This window comes from Diorhabda carinulata, chromosome 3 (genome assembly GCF_026250575.1).
Source record: "Diorhabda carinulata isolate Delta chromosome 3, icDioCari1.1, whole genome shotgun sequence".
NCBI classification, from domain to species: Eukaryota; Metazoa; Arthropoda; class Insecta; order Coleoptera; family Chrysomelidae; genus Diorhabda; species Diorhabda carinulata.
The window spans coordinates 22125836-22144398 of record NC_079462.1 but is presented as its reverse complement, the minus strand read 5'-3'; the positions used below and the strand labels follow the sequence as shown (position 1 = coordinate 22144398).

The following is an 18563-nucleotide window of genomic DNA, read 5'->3' as shown; positions in this document are numbered from 1 at the left end:
ATTGTTTATTGTTCTTAATTTATATATGTTTAAAAATTTACACTGACCTGTATTTGTTAAAAAAGTGTCAATTTTTTTCTATATAAGTTTGAAGACGTTGTTACCAAAATTTCTTCGAAATCTCATGTGTGAGCGACGAGGGGTTGATCGTTGTCGTGAAGAAGTACCACTCCCTCTGTCAGTCATGCTCTCCGACGACACTGGATTGCTCACTAGTGCTCTGTCAATGCTTTACGATATCTGTTCGAGTTTATTGTTGCCCCAGGTTGCATTGAATCGATGTGGAATATTCCCAAAACACATTCATCATAACCTAATGTTTCTGTTGAAGTTCTTTCGAATATGCCATGGGAAGCTTCAGGAATGCGCTCAATACACAGTTTATGGACTTTAACCTTTCGATCTTTGAGCCTCTCAATGTTGAACTTCTGGACAATCGCACTCGAAACTAATGAGCGGTCTTACACTCCGTTATTCTTCACCATAAATTTCAGTCAATTGTCGATGAATAATCACGGGAAGTAACTTCCTTACATCGAAAAAACTAATTACTGCTGGAGCCTCGTACTTGAAGGGGCAGTGACCAATACTTCTTTCTATGATGGCTGCCAAGCGAATACTAAGCAATGTAGCTAATCTTGGATGGGGGAACCACCACCTACGGCGCTGTTCCTCGTTGGTGTTCCTAAATGGAAACCTTACTTTTGCTACAATCTTTATAGTATAGGGTACGAAAAAAAAATTGCTTGTGTTATTCAATTAGGAATTACACATATTTCTACAACACGAGTGGTTTCATTTATCAGAATTGGTAATAGCGATAACTCGGGAAGAAACACTACCATGAGAAAGCACGCTATATAGTTAATTTCTTTTAGCACGGTAATTATAATTAATAGTATTATTACTACAGTTGTTAAAGATGTTCCTCACTCGTCATATTATAGTATAGTATTTTCTGTAGTACTTGTACTTGTAATCTTATCAACATTTTAAATAGTACAATAATTATTCTTGTTAAACATTTCCACATTGTTCCTTTTTCGTTCTAGTTAATGTTATTTATGTTGTCTTCGATCTAACCTTCGGCAGCTGCGCTTGATTTTCATCCTCATAGTTTTGTTGCTCACGAAATGTATGAACCGTATAAAGTTCAAGATTTTTCAGTTTTAGAAACATACAAGGTCATCTTACATATATTTTCAGCTTTCCATTATATTTACTTTGCACAAATAAATATTCAAATTATTCTGTTCTATTTGACCATCCCCAATTCTATAATAAAAAGCTGGTATAAAATTGCTGCTCTTATCCCAAAAAAACAATGTCTAAGCTCGATAAATCGATAGATCTGGCAGGAAATTCTATTATGTGGTTTTTTCATCTTCCATGTAAAGCTTCATCTGAGGAAGCTCGATTTCAATTTCAAACGACTGCAACCTGCAAACTTTGGAGTAATGATACGTCCTGCAAATACCTGATAAATTTATTTAAATGATCTGACTTATTTGAAAAAACTTTTATTGAACATTTTTTCTGTAAACGTAACAAAAATCGCAAGACTGTTAGCATGTAAATCACTGTGTATATGAATCAAATAATTATGTATATGAACATACAAGTTCAAGGTTATGAACGATATCACTTTTCTAATCCTTCTCTGATGTATAGTCATTGGATCTCCTCCTCTGTTACATAGTAATTGTAGTATAATCCTCTAAAATCTTATACAGGAAATAGTAAAAATGAATGAATTTCAACTATACACAAGGCAACGATACAACATAGTAGTTTATGAAGGGGATTCGACAATATCTCAAAAGTTTGATAAATCTTACATTCCTTTAACCTAAACATCCACATTTTATCGACATATCTACAATACACATTTTTATCGTTCATGACTCAATTAAACTGAGGCTGTTCAAAAATTTTGTTGTTAAAGAAATGGATATTGAGAAAACTTTAACTTCAAGTTTATATTAGGAAACGAAAGTCCCACTGGTTTATGTTTACTCAAATCGTCAGATTATTGAAATGGTAACATTTTAATTATCTACTGTACTTTGATGGGCTGGTTGCCTTTAACGTGTTATTCTTCATGAATACTTATACATTTTTGGGTACAAAATTCTAATTTTCGCGTAGAAAAGTACAAAAAAAAAACAGAAGAAATAATAATTGCATGATGTTAAGTTGGAGCTCTGTCATTAGTGGTGTTAAGACAAAAAGAACAACAGCAAATGATGAAACTAACACATGACTCAATAAGTCGTGTGGCTAACTAAAAAAACACATTTTTCCACAAAAATCGATTTTATTCATCGATGTAATTGCCTTCAAGAGCAATATTATCATTCCAACGCTTCTCTAACTTCTCGATGCCGTGCTTGTAGAAGGATTTGTCTTTTGCATCAAAATAGGTTCCAATTTCAGCAATTGCTTTTACATTTGAGCTGAATTTCTAGCCGGTGAGCTTTTTTGATATCAGCGAATAGCCAGTAGTCACTGGGACTATACGGTGGATGAGGAAGCAATTTGAAGTCTAATTCCCTCAATTTAACCATCGTTGCCATCGACTTGTGAATCGGTGTCTTGGTGAAACAGTGTTTTTTTCTTCGACATATGAGACCGTTTTTCCTTGATTTTTGTATTAAAACAATCCAATAATTCTATGTAATATTTTCTATTGATTGTCTGTCCCTTTTGGATATAGTCAATGAACAATAATCCATGCGCATTCCAAAATACTGAAGCCATAACCTTTCTAGCTGACTATTGTGTCTTTGGACGTTTCGGACGTGATTCACCGGCTACAATCCACTCAGATGATGATCGTTTTGATTATGGAGTGAAGTGATGGATCCATGTTTCATTCATTGTCACATATCGACGCAAAAAATCTAATTTATTACGTGTTAATATGGCCAAACACTTCTCTGAATCATCAACACGTTGGCACTCGCTTTGAAAAAAGCTTTCTCATGGTCAAATTTTCATACAAAATTGTAAAAACACTGCCTTCTGATATCTTTACGGCCTCAACTATCACACGCAATTTCAATTTACGATTAGATATACATATTTTGTGGACTTTTGTGATGTTTTCTGGAGTAAGCTACTCAATTGGACAACCAAACCATGACCATCATTGATATCTGTACCAACACGTGTAAATCCAGCAAACCAACAACAAATGATTCTTTTCCATAGAGCAGAGTCCGGATAACATTTTTGAAGACTTTACTGAGCTTGTAAAGTTTTTTTTTTAATAAAGAAACAATGATAAATTAACACACGAAATTGTTTTGAATCCATTATTTTCAAAATAACAAAAGTAGCGACACTTAAATGGCTGTCATTTTTTTCTGACTAATCGAAATGTCATGAAATTTTACACATAGTCTTTTGAAAATTGGTACTTCACAAACATCATATGGACTTGACAATGTCAACGCTATCTGTATGTCAATCACGTGACTTATTGAGTGCTGTTATATAATTAAGGCCGATTCATAAACTTGATTTTCCGTTCGCCGTTGCCGTTTGCTGTTTCAAAACTAAAAACACTAAAATGCATAAAACCATCAATAGTTGCCATTTGAGGACGCCACATGTCATTGGTGACTTTCAACATGAACGAATTTTACATTTTCTCGTCGGCCGTTAAGAACCGGGTTACAAAAAATAAACAGAAAAATATTACGATAACTAAAAGCAGTACACACGTTAAAAAGAATAAAAGTTTTAGTTTAACGGCAGCAAGTTTATGAATAGCGTCAATAGAAGTCAAACAGCCAACGGTACCCGCGAACGGCAACGGCAAACGGAAAGTCAAGATTATGAATCGACCTTCTGCTACCCCAAATATTAAGTCGGTCACAGAATTATTACAAAATTTTATTGAATCAAGCTTTTTAATGGCTACTTTACGTACATTATTTTTTTTGTAGCAAATTTTAATCAATTTTTGTCTAAAATTTCATATGACTAAATTTTAAACGACTAATATAGATTGATGTGATAAATAACTGTGTATAAAACAAGTTAACATACCTACCATCTTTAACCAGAAAAAAGAGTGTTACGTAACAAATAGGAAGACATACCTAATTTATATATAACTTTAAAAATAAAGGAAGCTGCATGCTACCGCTGTAAGATACCACTACGAGAATGTCAACAAAAACAAGCATTTAATTACAGCAATAGAATAATAATATTTTTCAAGATCTCCGTTTTGGCAAATTATCAAATCTTCAACACATCCGAAAGGAACATAAACTAAAACGAAAAATTATTTTGCGTTGCGATCCAGGCCAAAAAACTAAAATAAAATCGGAAAAAAACGTAAACCGTCGGAACTTATCGTTATTCTAATTCTAACAATAGACATAGACTTAAATTAACTAGTGGTTAAAAGATACTAGAGCTAGTCGCTTTGGCGGGCATTTAAAAACTGCCAACAATGTGATTAAAAAATCGCGGAAAAAATATGGAATCTGAACGGGTACTCGTCGGCTATAAACGTAAAGAAAAATCAATAAAAAATCAAAGATCCGTGTCGGAAGGTGGAAGGCTTCCTTCAAAAAAGCGCAACGTTTCGAGAGAGCCGTCCTCAGAATCTTCAGTGAAATCATTGGACGTACGATGTGCCTGTCAATATTTCCAAAGCGATGCATTGATCGCGGCCAAGATGGCCAACAAATTAGCGAATGGAGCTAATGTTGAAAATAAAGTGAACTCGGTGGGAACTGCTGGTCGACCAATAGTTAGATTCAGTGCCAATACCGTGCGGTATGTGAGTTATTTATAAAGGACAGAAATTATTTGAATATACAAGGTGTATCATATTTATGAATAGAAGACATTAATGGATATAATTTTCTTTAACATAAGTAGAAGAAAGTTAATCCAATGCTTGATTTAGTGTATGGAATATCTGGCAGAGAGTATAAATGAAGTTTCTTAATATTTAAAGCTAGTGGGACAAGGAAAAAATTAGTTATTTATGGAACAATTGAGTAAAGTAATACTTTTTTAACGAGTAGGGTTTGACCAATTTCTACGAGTGAATAAAAGTTTACTCTCCAGTTTCATACAAAATTTTTTCCAAGTCAGTAGACTTAAAAAAATTCGACAAAACTTTTTATTTTGTAATAGTAATATTAGAAGTACAACTGTGAGCATTATTAATTTGAAGTGAAGAAGAAGTTACATTACTATTGGTACTTGAATTAAGTCGAATTAGTTGTTTCTAGTTAGTTAGTTCTAACCCTCCGAACTGTGTTGGATTTCCACCCACCATGCTTCTTTAGTTGAATCATGTCACCACTGGAATCCACTAATAAAGTCGCCGAAGAGAGTCGAAATGTATGTCCAGTGTAGTTTTTTGGATTAGGTAAATTCAAATGTGATGCGATAAGCGATGGAATTTTTGAAAAGGTATTAAACTTGGATTTTGGATTTTCCATTTCTATACTGCAAAAAGAAATGATTTGCTTTGTTGTTTGTGGGTCGTTGGTTTTTATATTTTTTATAAATGTTTACCAAGTTTATCTATTGTCAGTAAATCGACGTTGAACATGATTTGTTGTATCAGGTACTGTGATAATTTAATCATTTCCGGTATTATTAATATCGTTACACTTCATTTTATATAATTCCTCTTCCAGCACAGCTCCTGCGATTCCGAATATTAAACCAACCTAAAAGATGTTACAAATAATATCTATGCTTACATTAAAATTTTTTGCTGCCATACCTTAGCATGAGATAATGATCGTCTGGAGTTTAGAGCTTGCAACAGAAACTTATTAATTTCTTCACGGGCAAAAGTTTTAGATTTTTTAGCTCTATAGCCAACTGATTTATTTTTCAAATGTGCAATGAGTTTCGAGTATTTACTAATGTCTACCTCGTTATTTACCATTAGGGTGCCTTACAGTTTTGAATAAGTCAACCAAAGTGTTGAAGACACATTTTGGATTTAGTTTCAAAGTAGGTAATCTAGTAAAACTCTTTCTGATAAGCTGTTTATGCCTTTTTTAGTACGCCACTTCATAAATTATATTCCTTTAAATACTGTTCCCTGGATTTCTCAGGGAGAAGTTGCAGTTCATGATTCAACAACATCTTCTAGTGTGCAGTTTAATCTTTCTTCACTATTTCTCTCCATCACTAATAATAATAATACTACACTCCTTTCAATTAGATACAAAACGGATATTGAGAAATAAAAGTGTGATAGTTTATGAATGCAAATGAATGAAAAAAAATTTAATATTATAACAGACGTAGAAAAAATTACTTTAACCCTATTTTTGATAACTAATTGATGATAATATATAAATACAGTGACATATACTAATGTTCACATGCTCAATTGACTTTTGTGTGCTCACAAGTTCTTTCGAAGGGAATATAAAATATTATTGGGCCTCATATTCATGTCAAAGAATACGTAAAACAGCCAATCTTCAAAAGCTCTGTTTTTTATATTAAATCTATATCTATATTATTTAAACAAAATTTGATATCAATGTTGATATTTTTCTCTTAAAATGACGTTCGCGTATTGAAACCATCTGACATTTTTCTCATTTCTTTATTAAACTATATAGGAAAGGAACTGCAGCTTAATTTAATTGTGGGTGCGTGCATTTTCAATCGAGAGAATATCTTTGGTATGATTAAGTACTACTTTTATCACATCATTTCTCATCTCACTTGATTTTCTTCTCATCTTAGTGTGACAATAGCTTCAGTTGTTTGTTTTTCAGTTTCATTTTTCGAATTCGAAAAAAAAAATTGAATTTGTTACTTTAAAAAAGATTAAAAAAATTGTTGGAAGGGCTTAAATATTGATCAGAAAAGAATTGTGATTTTGATCCTCAACATTCTCATTATTTTATTACATTTATATTTACCATATTTTTATCAGGTTTCCTTCAAACCTTTTAGCATATTTGTTAGTTGTCCTGGTATGTATGACCATCGGCGACAAATTTCAACGTGATTCTAATCTGTTATTGAATAAATATTAACATCTGTACTTAAGAGAAAAGCTAGATTTAGGCCTTCACAATCTAATAAAGCCCCTACCAACTATTATTTACCGAATAACCAAAAATTTGGTGTCTTCACCTTCTAATAAAGTAAACCTCCCAGTAAATCGAATTATTTGCCAAATAAGTTATTAGACAGTCACAAGTATCCATTAAAGAGTTTAGTAGAAACTTAACCTTTAATAATATTCATCAAAAGTGGTTTGTTTGTTTATTATACCCATATTTGATTACCTCCTTTTTGGAAATATTCGTCATACAAATAATTAAATATTTAATTTGGATGCTTTTCAAGATTTAGGGCCGGTTTCTTTACGTTCTAATAAAGTTCCAAATAATTATTAGCAATACAACTTGGTGAAGAATTGATTAAGGAAATAAAGAACATTTCAGAACAAACTTAATCCGTCGTCATAAAATTGATCATTACAATTTTTTGTCCTATGATGAAATTTTTTGGCCGTTTTCTTTTCCCATTCCTATCAATTATTTTCAATATAAGCTATAATTTTCAGACCAACACATATTTCTCCCACTTGCGACTACTTCAACATTAACATTAAAGAAACACGCAGAAAACACCATGTCGGGATCTCCCGCACGTGGATCATTTTCTAATGATCCCAGCGAAACAACTTAAAACCAATTCTCAATTCGAAACATTTTTCAAATCAACTTGAGTAGTAGCTCCATCTCTTCTACAGTAAAATTAATCGAGTCAATAAGTTAAAATTTTGAGTGAAGCTAACGAAGAATCTTGTGAAAAAGTGAATTGCTACCATAATTTGTTTTCCTTGTTCTCTCTTGTTATGTAAGTTTTTGTCGATATAACTTTAGGTAATTGCCATTTATTTCCACTGTCCTGGTGTTTTCAAAAATGTGCTGATCCCACCTCTATTCACACAAATGGTTGGCGATGATCGACGAATTGAATAGCCCGTTAATATTCAGGATTATTTAGTAACTTTCCAATTTATGTGCCTTTAGTAGCCAACATATTCATGTGAACTTCTGATATGGAGTGAAAGATACTTGATACAAATTCACCTGACACCATAACGATTTAGATGTTTTTTGTCACAGGTATATTGACTAGTAGTCTTGTATATCTTCAATTGTTATGTAACTGGTTCATGCGACAGGCTCCAATTAAACCCATTATTAATGCAACCTGTGAAAAACATTGAGAATTTTTTTAAAACTTCGGTTTTTATAACTTACATCGGTGAGAAAAAAAATCTGATGCTAAAAAATTTAATCACGGCGCGTCAAAAGCCGTCATGACAAGCAACGAATCATGGATCTATGTATATGAAGCCAAAACTAAGCAGCAATCGACTGAATTGGTCTTTCAAGACAAGCCAAATCTAACAAAGCACGAAACACTTCGAAGCAAATGGTCGTCTGTTTTTCGAAATAACTGAACATGTCGCCACCGGTTCATTAAAGCATCGTAAAACGGTCAATTCTGTAAACCAGCATTTGTTTGCCAGAAGTTTTCGAAAAAATCAAGGAAATCAATCAAATAGGAAAAATCATTCTCCATCAAGACAATGCGATCTTTTACTCATCAGTTCAAACAACAACATTTTTGAACAGTTAAAGCATCGAGTTGATGGGTCATCCGACGTACAGTCCTTGTTTGGTACCCAAAAATTTCTTTTTATTCCCATAGATCAAAAATAAACTGCGAATCAACGTTTTTCTACACCTTAAGAAGTGGTTGATACTTTCAAATTACATATTTTGGAAATACCTCAAACTGAATGGAAATAATGCTTCGGAAATTGCAAAAGTGTATTGATATTAAATGAGAATATTTTGAAAATCAATAACGCCAAATCCAATTATATTTCTCTATCCCAAAACTTAAATAGCAGCTCTCGTAGAAAGATTTTTGTTCTGTAGTACCATACGCACAATGGAAATGTTTCGTTTTCTCACTGAAATTTCGGTGTCTATGGTACGAGCTCAATCACCTTTTCTGATCTGCTTGAGGGATTCACTTCACTCCATTATGATTAACTCGTTTAGCCCCAACCAAACTTTTTTTGCGCGAATTTTTCTTATGTTTTTACACTCCTTATTGGATGTGGATCCTAGGAAAAATAGAGTTCAAATTTATTTCAAATGAAAACTAAATAATGATGTTTTGAAGCAACTCCCAAAGTTTTGTTCGCTCCTTTATCCTTTGAATGATGATTTATACTTTTATGTAGAGTGTACAAAAATGTACAATGTGTTTAAAAAATTTTATAACAGATCAAAAATAATGCTTTCGGGTGAGGTCATATTTACTTATCTGCTATTATTTTGTGTTGAAACATTTAGAAATAAGTGACTCCAACAAAACTGTAAAATACATTTTTTCCCTTGGGCACTGCAGAAGGTATGGAATAAAGTATGTCATGTGGTCCACTGGACTGCTCTGGGTTGTGGGGAAAGTTCAGTTGCGGGCCTATGGACCTCCAGTGCTCAACGTGTTAATGATTAATTATCTAAATCCAGTCTATTAAATTTTCAGAAATTGTTGCTGTTACGTTATTGAATTTCAAATGAAATTGAAGCTTCGCACCATCATTAAAATTGGTGAGCAGAAATTTAGATTGCTCTCACCCGACTAAAGTGAAATTTGAATGATCTATATAAGTTTCTATATAATCCAGAATATTAACTATACTTTTTGACGTTATAAATAAGTACTTACCATTTTTTTTTCTATTACAGTGACCATGAGTATGAACCTGTGAACCCACCACCAGATAATATTGAAATAATTCCAACTGTTACCTTAAACAATAGTCCCGTTTGTTTAATAGACACTGCGCAAGCTTTTAGTACTCCAGACCCACTCAGTTTTACATTGAGTAAACCTTCCACAGAAAATGAAACTTCAAATTTACAAAAATCGCCCAAATCACAACGAGTTGCGTTTTCAACAACCACAGATTCACACAGTTCAGAATCCAATCCAAAACCAAAAGAAGGTCCGAGTAAATTTCAAATGGTCTTTAAACAGAAAGCAGATAATATAAGAAATAAGCTACATAATATGAAGAGGCCGCATATAAATATGCCAGAAAGACCCAAATTCCATAAACCGAATTTCCACAAACCTAACTTCCAAAAGTTCAAAATTGAAAGGAAATTCAACATGCCAAAAATTCCAGACACTGCAAAAATTAACCTACCAAGCTTTAATCTACCGCATATACAAATTAAGAAATCTATAAAACGAAACGTCTCGACGGAATCTAATGCAGGTGATTCCAAGAAACCAATATTCGACTTTGGTACGTATCCCAGAATATTTAAAAAGAAGCCTAAATCAGATGAAGCAGTTTCCGACTTCGCCACAGTACCTAGAGCAAAGAAACCTGATAGTAGAACGACTGAAGATAGCAGAGATTCGAGGTTCAGCGCCACCGATTCCATTAGAATACCTCTTCATTCCGAGGATTCAATGGATAGGGAGACTTCACAAACAGCAAGAGATATTCCTAGTGATTCTAGCGATATAAAACAGCCGTCTCACATCAGATATAATGAAGGTATCGATAGTGAAGATGAGTTTGACCAAGAAAATAGAGAAATGATGGATGAAAGAGACTTTTTAAGTAGATGGGAAAGAGGAAGATTCAATCCTGATGAATTTGTAGAAAAGCAAATAAATACCAAAATAACGGATTTAGATTCGCCTGATGATAAAGGGTACGATTTCCCTCCAGATAACCAACAAGAACAAAGATATTCTTCAGGCAGTTCTTTGGGAGTTCACAGGAAAGGAGTCCTAGAAGAAATAAATCCTGATGAGTTCTTTTTAAGACAAAAAGGTATATCACAAGATAATATCGAAGTAGGCATGTATCTAAGCACAGAAATAAGAGAGGCTTTTAGAAATCCAACAAATGCCTTGCTGCAAATGGAAGATGATAACAACTTCACCATTAAAGGTTCCCATACGTCATTACCAGAAATAACTAACAAAACTAAACCCATTAAAAAACCCAAGAGGAAGAAGACACCACATGCTTCCCATGAAAAAATGCCTTATGCTGACGAGGAATCTGCTGACGACGAAACAAATACTCTTCCTCCTTCTAGGCCAAAGCGCAGAAGCAAAAGAAAGAAAAAAACAAATGAAAATTTCATTCCATACCAAGAAACTATTCCAGTTGATTCGGCAGAAGAAAGAATGGTTCAACATAGAGAAAGTGTAGATGTCTTTGCTGACGATGAAAGAGAAATTATGTATGAAAATGAAATAATGGAAGGTAAAGAACAACCAGAAATCAAAATTATTAACCCTTATAAAAATTACGGTTACGAAGAGGAAGAATTAGAAGTAGAAGAAGCAGAAGAAGAAATAAATCAAGAACATATTCCGGAAGCTCCTCCTCGGAGACAGAAAAGCTTAAAAAGTTTAACTCACTATGAAAATGATTCTATGTTCCGATTGGGACCCAAAATGCACCAAGCAATATTCGAAAGAAGAGTTACTGAACCTGGTATCATCACCTATAAAAGTGACGCTATTATACCAGAAAGAAAAAGTTATCATATGAATGTTACTCAACCTGAAATTAGAAGTGTTGGAAATATAGAAGCCGAAGAGCCGGCGTTCGAAGTTGGTGGTTTTTATGGAGATTACAAATATCTGGAAAGAGATATTAACATCGTCCCTGAAGCACCACCAAGAAAACAGAAAAGTCTTAAAAGTTTGAATATATCCGAAAACGAATCATATGTTGAGTCACTTAGCTCCAATAGAGCCAAATTCAGTTCTGAGAACAATCTTCAGGAACCTGTGGTAAGTAGAAATTATTTAATAAAATATATTTGATAGAGAAGTAAGAGTTTTCAACTCTTCAATCTTACATAATTCTCGAAAATAAAAAAAAGTAGTTCTTTTTTCCCGAGCGGCTCCAACGACTTTATCTAAAGTTTATCCAATTTTTTAATTCTTTCCAAAAAATGATTTATCGACATCTGAATAAGGTTTTTGTTTATGAAATGATTTCAAGAGGGATCTATTTGAACCATATGAAATTATGCTTTATACATGTATTATTTTGATACAAAAGAGCTTCTTCTTGGTCAAATATGGTCCCTTTTTTTAATCCTTTTAGCTTGAACAAAGCTAAAAACTACAAAGTTGTTTGAAATCTGGGCAATATACCCAGTTTTTTTAAATAACCAAGTAATCATTCAAAATTCAATTCAATTCAATCAGTTAGTTTTTTGATATATCTATATCTATAACAATCACTCTCATTTTCAATTTCCAATCGAGCAATGACGTTTCAATTGTTTATGGGCGTCCAGAGCGTTCGGTGTTTTCCGTAGTTGTACTGGTTGTACGATCCTGATAAACTTCAAAATACCCTTTTTTATCACTGAAATTAATGGTAGAGTATTTTTAGGATTTCTGAAGCTTAGGCTTGGTTATAATGTTTAATGAGTACACGAAACTGTTTTCATTTTCTCTTCAAGGAAGTTGTCTGCTATCAAGGGTTGTCGAATATAATTACTAAATGACGCTATTGGTTTGACAAGAGTGAATTGACCTGTATCTGTTGATTGGAGCAGTGGTCAAGAGTTGACAGATTCGAAGAATCGTACTTTCATAAAATATAAAATGTATTCGCCTCCTCCTTTGATTCATTCCGTTCTTAACCTTCTCTTGACTATAAATATCACAATAATGTGAGTACAAGCAACTGCATCGTGTATGGTGACATAAGTCAGTTTTTTTTCTAAAAATTCAAGCTCTGATAATCAAGTTCATAGTACAAGCTATTAATTTCCAATCGAAGATTTCTCATTTGTCTACCACAATGTACCGAAACATGATAGAAAAAATCTTATTACTTAATTGTATTGTCTTGTATTTAAACTGTTTTGAATTGTTGTATTTCCAATATTGATGTTGAAAAAATACCGCCGTATTAATAAGGAATCTAATGGACCATTCAACCATGTTGAAATCATTGTGTAGAACGTGGCAAAGATCCAAAAGAATGAATTAACCAATAAATATTTTTAGAAAAAAACTAAAAGAATTTAAAAGGCTCCTAATATTTTTAACCTAGATTTGTTACATGAAAAATATTCGTTTTTCGATAACATCTAGTTATTTAAAAATAAAAAAATGGGTTACAGAGATAAAATGTTAACGGACCAAAAGTGAATCATAACTCATATATAGTGTCATGAAACATATTGAATAAAAAGTGTAGACAATGAAATTTTGGTTTCCTAATGCCCTCGGAAAAATATGTGCGCTACAATAGACTAATTAAGCTCTGTATTGCCAGCAACGCAAAATCAGGAAATTGTATTTAGAAAATGCCAGAAATAGGTGCTTTTTAGGTGCCGAGTTCAAAAATTAGGTGCTCTGTAATTTTCACAGCAACAGAATACTCAAAGTTGCGGTGCTAGGAAAACGTGATGTGCCCAAATGATAAATAAACGAGTTAATTTTTTTTTTATTTTTAATATATGAAATATATTCTTTTTATGTTACACCTCGGACGGCCTTCAATGACTACTTTCATAACACCTAACATAACCTAACCTAAACTAACCTAACCTAAACTAACCTAACCTAAACTAACCTAACCTAAACTAACCTAAGCTAAACTAACTTAATCTAACCTAAATTAACCTAATCTAATCTAACCTACTACTTTTTTGTTAATGCTATTCCTCGTACTTTCATAACACTCAATTTTATGTCAGTTTTCAAAATGAAAAGAACCAACTAGGACTTAGTACGTCAGGCATGTTGGTTTTAAAGTCTCCAAAAACTGTAGAAATGATATTTCTCGACAGTCTTCTGATTATTTTATGAGTACTTGATTAGCACCTCATTCTCTAAGAGTTTCGAAGATAAAAAATCGTCCTCTGGACGTATTGCATAACTCATGGCTTTTATCACCCATAAAGTTGAACTTATTGTAATGTTTTCTTTTTTCCGTGAAAGCACTTAAACAGCACTTAAATATTCGGCATTTTAAAAATTCATTTTATATTTTGCCTTTTTTATAGTAGTATCAGGTACCCTGCTTAGTTGATATCTGATTGAGTATCGATTTTAATTTGAGAGATACCTGATTCTTAGATTCATTATCTCATGAAAATTAACTATTTTTCTTCTTCTCATGCCGTCTTCTAAAGGTTGGCGACCACTTTTAGAATGCGTCTCTATCCCTCGCACTATAAAACACTATTCCGACGCTGAGATTTGTCCATTCTCTTTTGTTACGGAGCCAGGATTTCTTTGTCCTGCCGATGCCTTTCTTTCCCTCTACTCTGCCCTGTATTGCGTTCTGGAGCAGTAGGTATTTGTCGTTGCGTAAGATGTGTCCTATGTAAGATGTTTTTCTTAATAACTGTCAACAGCTTTCTATTGCAACCAATGCGTCTTAGTACTTTGTCGTTGGTGATTCTGCCAGTAAAGGGTATCTTCAGAATGCGTCTATAGAACCACTTCTCAAATGCCTCAAGTGTTTTGATTATTTGACCTTTCAAGATCCAAGTTTCCATTACTCTACCACTTCGTACAGCAGTCCATGAATCCTATTCTGATGTGGAGGTTTAGATTTCTATTTGCAAACATTGAGGAGTACTTGACTTCGAGCCATTTCAATTCTGATCTTAATTTCATCGTCTGGATCCATTTGAACATTTATGACTGAACCAAGATACTTGTATTTTTGCACCCATTCTATTTGTTTTCCATGTCTTTTCTCCAGCACTTTCTGAAATACAAACTGAATATAAATTAAATAGTTGTGGAGAAGGAACGCAGCTTTGATGAACTCTCTTTTGAATTTCGATTTCGTCTGTCTCCATGTCCTCAACACGCACTACTGCCCTTTTGTTGTAATAGATATTTCTGATTAATCGTATATCGCTTGTATCTAAGTTGATAGTTGTTAAATTCTCTATAAGTTTATCGTCTTGGACTTTATCAAATGCCTTCTGGAAATCAATGAAACAGACATATTTTTGTTGTATTCTCTACACTTCAGTGGTAGTACTGTAATAGCTAGTTCTTAATCCTTCTTTAAAGCCAAACTTTGTTTCATCTAGTTGCTCTTCACATTTTCGATATTAACTCCTTTATCAATTATTCGGGCACTTTCATGATATTGACTCTTCAGCACCTAATAAGCACCTTAATTTATTATTTCAACAATTAATGTAATGGTAATCGTAATTATTATAGTATATATATATATATATATATATATATATAGTATGTAGGTATGAAGAGTACTTAAACTTTTTTTATCATGCTGATGTCATTAGCAAACATAAGAAATTCATTAGAATCAGATGGAGAGAAGCTTACAATAACCTTAGCAAAACATCTAAAAATCTCTACTTCCAGCATCACCTAAATCTACCAAATAGCATTCCACATGTAACAAATTTCGCTTCTAATGAAAAATACACAGCAACAATAACACGATTGGTGGTTTTCCGGTGCACCTTTATAAATTGGGTATTTTACAGTCACCATTTTGCAGCTGCGACAACGTTTCGATAGGCAATACTAATCATATTTTTCTGGAGTGCAAGAAAAATGAAGTGGCTATATCTAATTTATGCATTTTTTCGTTTGATCGTAAGTTTCCTCTTCCAATAAATATTAAATAAAGTTATTTTAGATACTATAATAAACTTTATAAGGAAGCAAGAATAGTTCTTTAAATCATGCACATCTATTAGATAAAAAATGTCTGTGGCCAATAGCCTAGTCTGAGGCCATCCCTACTCCTACTAACACACACACAAGATTACTATACTTTATCATACGTTTGAACCAACTTCCCAACCACCTTTCCACTTTGGCTGAGGTAGGTACTCCCAAAATATGCGTTTGAACGCTTCTTCTGTTTGATGACGCTGTTTATTTTTTATCTGCGGCAATAATGAATGGTGGATGGATATTCTACTGTACCTTCTGACTGGTAAAAAAGTTAATTATTTAGCAGAGGTGTGTGCGTTTACATTATGATGATAACGAATGATTCATTTCGTTGTGTAACATTAGAAGCTTTATCAAATTTTATCAACAGTATGTTACATGGCGATCTTGTTCAAGAAAAGAATGTATGCTGTTTATCCTGGAAGAAACAATTACGTTTCAATCCATTATTCTAGTTTTTCACAGAGCTGTAGAATGAAGTTTTGATACCGAGTCTGAATATTTTTATTAACTGCAGACGCCAATAATCATACTCATCAGTGTCCGCCAAAATACTAAAAATATAAATAGCTTCCTTCGTATTTCGACGCGACAGTCTATTTGAAATATTATTATTATCAAGTTAAATTGGACGTAATTGTTATTCATACTACAACAACCTGTATATTTCCATGATTTGAAGTAATTAGCTTTTTATTTTTTCTTTATATGTATCAAGGGAATCAGTCATATTCAAATGTCAGTCATTAAACAATTTCCAGTAAACTTGTTTGCCAGTGGGAGGTGCTGAAATGTATCTAGTTATACTGTAGCTTTTACCTTTTCCGTACAGGAGCACGATAGTGTGAAGAACCTTCGATAAATGTATGTACACCCAAAAGCCCAAAAGACCAAAGTATGCGGAGAGCCTTCTTTATATATTTTCGATACCAGAGCATTTTATAACCTGGAGTTACCTCCAGATATTTCACCGTTCTAAAGGATGTACATAAAAGTCACGCTTTCCAATGTTATAGTTAGAGGCGGGCAATTATCACCACTGATCTACATGCCGCAATAACCGAATCGTCAAGGATCGTTCGATGGCATCAGATAAAAGACTACCGAAGTTCTAATGGGCACATAATTTATCTAAATGAAACATGATTTGAGAGTTACGATGTAGTAAATTTCGGTTGGGTTGACAATAGTAAAAATTGCTGTTTGAATGGGTCATGTTCTAAAGGGAAACGCATTATAATAGTATACGCTGGAAGGAAAGACTGTTTCGTGCCTAATGCTTTATTAATATCTGCTAAAAAAATTAAAAACTGTGTAGCTGATTCATTCAGTCATATCATGAATATATGGCAGGAGAATTATTTGAAAAGTGCTTTAATGAACAGCTTTTACGAAAAATTTCACCACAGTCAGTAATCGTTATGGTCAACGCAACCTACCACTCGCAGAAACCCCTAAGATATCAAATAATAGTAGTAACAAAGCGAAAATTTTTGCATTTATGTCTGAAAAAAAAATATTCCTATCAGCGATCGTGAAAAAGGCCAAACAAACAAAGAATTGCTTACTGTGCTGTGCTGTGCTGTGCAAAGAACAGACTTCCTCCTTACTATTGCTTATTTAACCCTATAGAGTTGACATGGGCAAACGTGAAATCAGAATTACGAAAATGTTATAGCAGCAGACCGCCAAGAACTTTGGAAAAACTGTCTTGAACATATTATCAAAGAAGATAAGTATGTGGTATCACCCTCTCTACAACTCTTCATAATTCAATCAAATGATGACTCAGACGATTCTGACCACCATTATAATTTTTAAAGATACTTTGGAGTTGAAATGTTTAATTTTGTTTTGTTTTATTTGCAAAGAATTTATTTTCCTTTATGATTTTTGCTTTGAAATTTCATTTTCCAGTAAAAAAAACGAATAGGGTACAAAAAGGCTCAGTTCGCGACTGGTACCCTGTTTAAACCAAACTCCTTTACAGGCTGGTACATGTTACTCGTCTATTTACGTATTATAATTTTATATTCAATTGTAGTAAGTTAACGAAGTATAATAATGATTTTTTCCAAGTTCCAAGTAGGACTACAATTAAGTGCATTTGTCTAAATAACGGCGTATAATGTCGTCCAATCGATAATGATTCGATTGCATTCAACGAATACTTTCTCGCATAAGATATAAGTATTTTCAAAAGTATTTATGAAAATAATAAGTTTATAAAATAAAGTATCTACGCCTATGGTAGATCAAACAAAATTATCGGCAAGGGTTTCGAACCAGTTTTTATAATCTGCAATTGATATTGGAAGAACTATACCCCGACGCAGATTTTCTCGAGGTTATTGTCAAGGATACTGTGGGAAAATATCAAGACACGCAATATTCTAGATTCTAGGTATTCTTTTCTTTTAGGAGTAACAATTCGTAGAAGGTCTATTGCAGTTATCTATTCCTGTGACTTACTCTCAGTAGTCATTCACCAACATTTTTGGAGTGCATTCAGTTTTACTCGTGCGTCGATCTTGCTATCAGAATAAATATTTTATTGAAGTATGGCAAAAAAATTCTTTTTTTGTTAAAGATTGACAATATGTTCGTGAAAAGACAATTTTAAAGTATCGTGAGTTATATTTCTACGTGTGTTGATTTGCCTACTTCATTATATAATACTTCAGACTCGTACTCAATAGACTTTCTTTTATACTCAGTTCATTTTCAGTAGATATAGAAGATTTAAGAAGATATAAAACTGGTCACCGGCTCTTCCT

At 33.2% G+C, this 18563-nt stretch overlaps 1 protein-coding gene across 1 annotated transcript in view; it reads left to right on the top strand.

Annotated features, from left to right (window-relative positions):
* The window catches only part of LOC130891718 (titin), a 36089-nt gene that overhangs the window by 13500 nt on the left and 4026 nt on the right, over window positions 1-18563 (top strand). Inside the window, exon 3 of the mRNA XM_057796618.1 lies at window positions 9795-11877. Within this exon, the coding sequence (XP_057652601.1) occupies window positions 9795-11877 (2083 nt within the window). The remainder of the gene's footprint in view (window positions 1-9794; window positions 11878-18563) is intronic.